General features: G+C 32.1%; 1 protein-coding gene across 1 annotated transcript in view; it reads right to left on the minus strand.

Moving 5' to 3' along the window:
• The window catches only part of LOC119592631 (N-acetylgalactosaminyltransferase 7-like), a gene marked incomplete in the record, with an annotated part of 14,643 nt that overhangs the window by 6,040 nt on the left and 7,103 nt on the right, over positions 1–1,500 (minus strand). The window contains 3 exon segments of the mRNA XM_037941526.1: positions 434–578; positions 704–906; positions 1,153–1,270. Coding sequence (XP_037797454.1) covers positions 434–578; positions 704–906; positions 1,153–1,270 — 466 coding nt within the window.

The following is a 1,500-nucleotide window of genomic DNA, read 5'->3' on the forward strand; positions in this document are numbered from 1 at the left end:
GACAATGATAAGTTCCCCACAGTGCCTATAAATTTCTTTCTTAGCAGCTATATCAAGTTTTATTGTCTTTTACTATCATAAAAGTTTCACATAATCTACAGTGACTTTATAAACTATGCACAAAGAGGAGCATAAATATGCATGAAATAAATAAAATTCAATTTAACTTTTAGTCTTTCCAGACAAAAGCATTAGAAAAATAGCAATTATTCTCTCTAAACTGGTATCTAATGACTAAGATCTATTAGGCTTTCTTTTTTTAAAGAACACTATCAAGAAAATTAAAACACAAATATCTTCATATGCATCAGTTTTGGATATATTACTCTTTCATTACCACATTATCACCAATTCTAAAATAAAATTGAGAAAGTGATTAAACTTATAACAATAAATTAACAAAATTTCTTAGGAAAAAACAACTCTGACTTACCTCGCCCCAATGAAGATTGGGAGGTAGTTCTGGATACTTCCTTAGCATATCATATGCCACATTATCCATAAACCATTGGAAGCTCTTGCATCCTAAACGCTTCTTCAATTCCAGCTGCTGACTGATGTCACCCATATCTAAATATCTATGAATTGAAAAAAAGTATTACGAATTACAGAAAAAGAAAAAGAAGTTAATATAAACACTTATAACAGTTTTCATTTCAAGAAAATATAAGAATAGTTTACAGACTAGCAACTAGTTAGTTACCTAGCAAGGGGCTCTCGTGTGTAGAAGTATTCCTTGTACTTATCATCAAACCATGTCTCAATAACTCTCTTGTAATTGATAGTAATAAGAGGGCCTTTTTTCTTTTCAGCTAATTTTCCAAAGTTGTAAGGCATAAATCCTCTATACACATGGCCAACTCGAGAGCAAGGAACCCATTCAATACTGCCTCCACATTGCCAAACCTATCAAAACAAAATCTCACATTATATTTCATTTTTAATGTTTACCCCAGTAAATATGCATCTCCAACCAAAATCCTTAAAATTATTATTAACCTGTGCTTCAAGTAAGATTTTATATGTGATGACACTTTTTTATGTAAAAACTACAGTCAGATACACTTTTACTCATCACTCTTGCCGACTTATTTTCATTACCTCTTACTATGCATCAATATAAGCATAACTTATCTATATACATTCACATACCTTGAATGATAGTTCAAAATTTTCACCACCCCAAACCAACAGTCCTGGGTCATAAGCTCCCAAACTCAAAAAGTACTCTCTGTTAATAGCAAAGAGACCTCCTGCATGTGTAGGTGCTCTGAAATACAGCAAAAAACATTATGGAAATGACACAGGTGATAGTCCTTTCACTTCCTTTCATGTATACATAGGCTTCTGAATAATACATAACATATAGATTTGTAATGGAAATGCTAAATAGGGAGATTATTAGTTATTTCCATACCTCAAACATGTATACAGTTTTGTGTACAACATATTGCATCTGCTAAGTGTGCATTACATATGCACTATGAGGGAGGGTTGACT

This window comes from Penaeus monodon, chromosome 30 (genome assembly GCF_015228065.2).
Source record: "Penaeus monodon isolate SGIC_2016 chromosome 30, NSTDA_Pmon_1, whole genome shotgun sequence".
NCBI classification, from domain to species: domain Eukaryota; kingdom Metazoa; phylum Arthropoda; class Malacostraca; order Decapoda; family Penaeidae; genus Penaeus; species Penaeus monodon.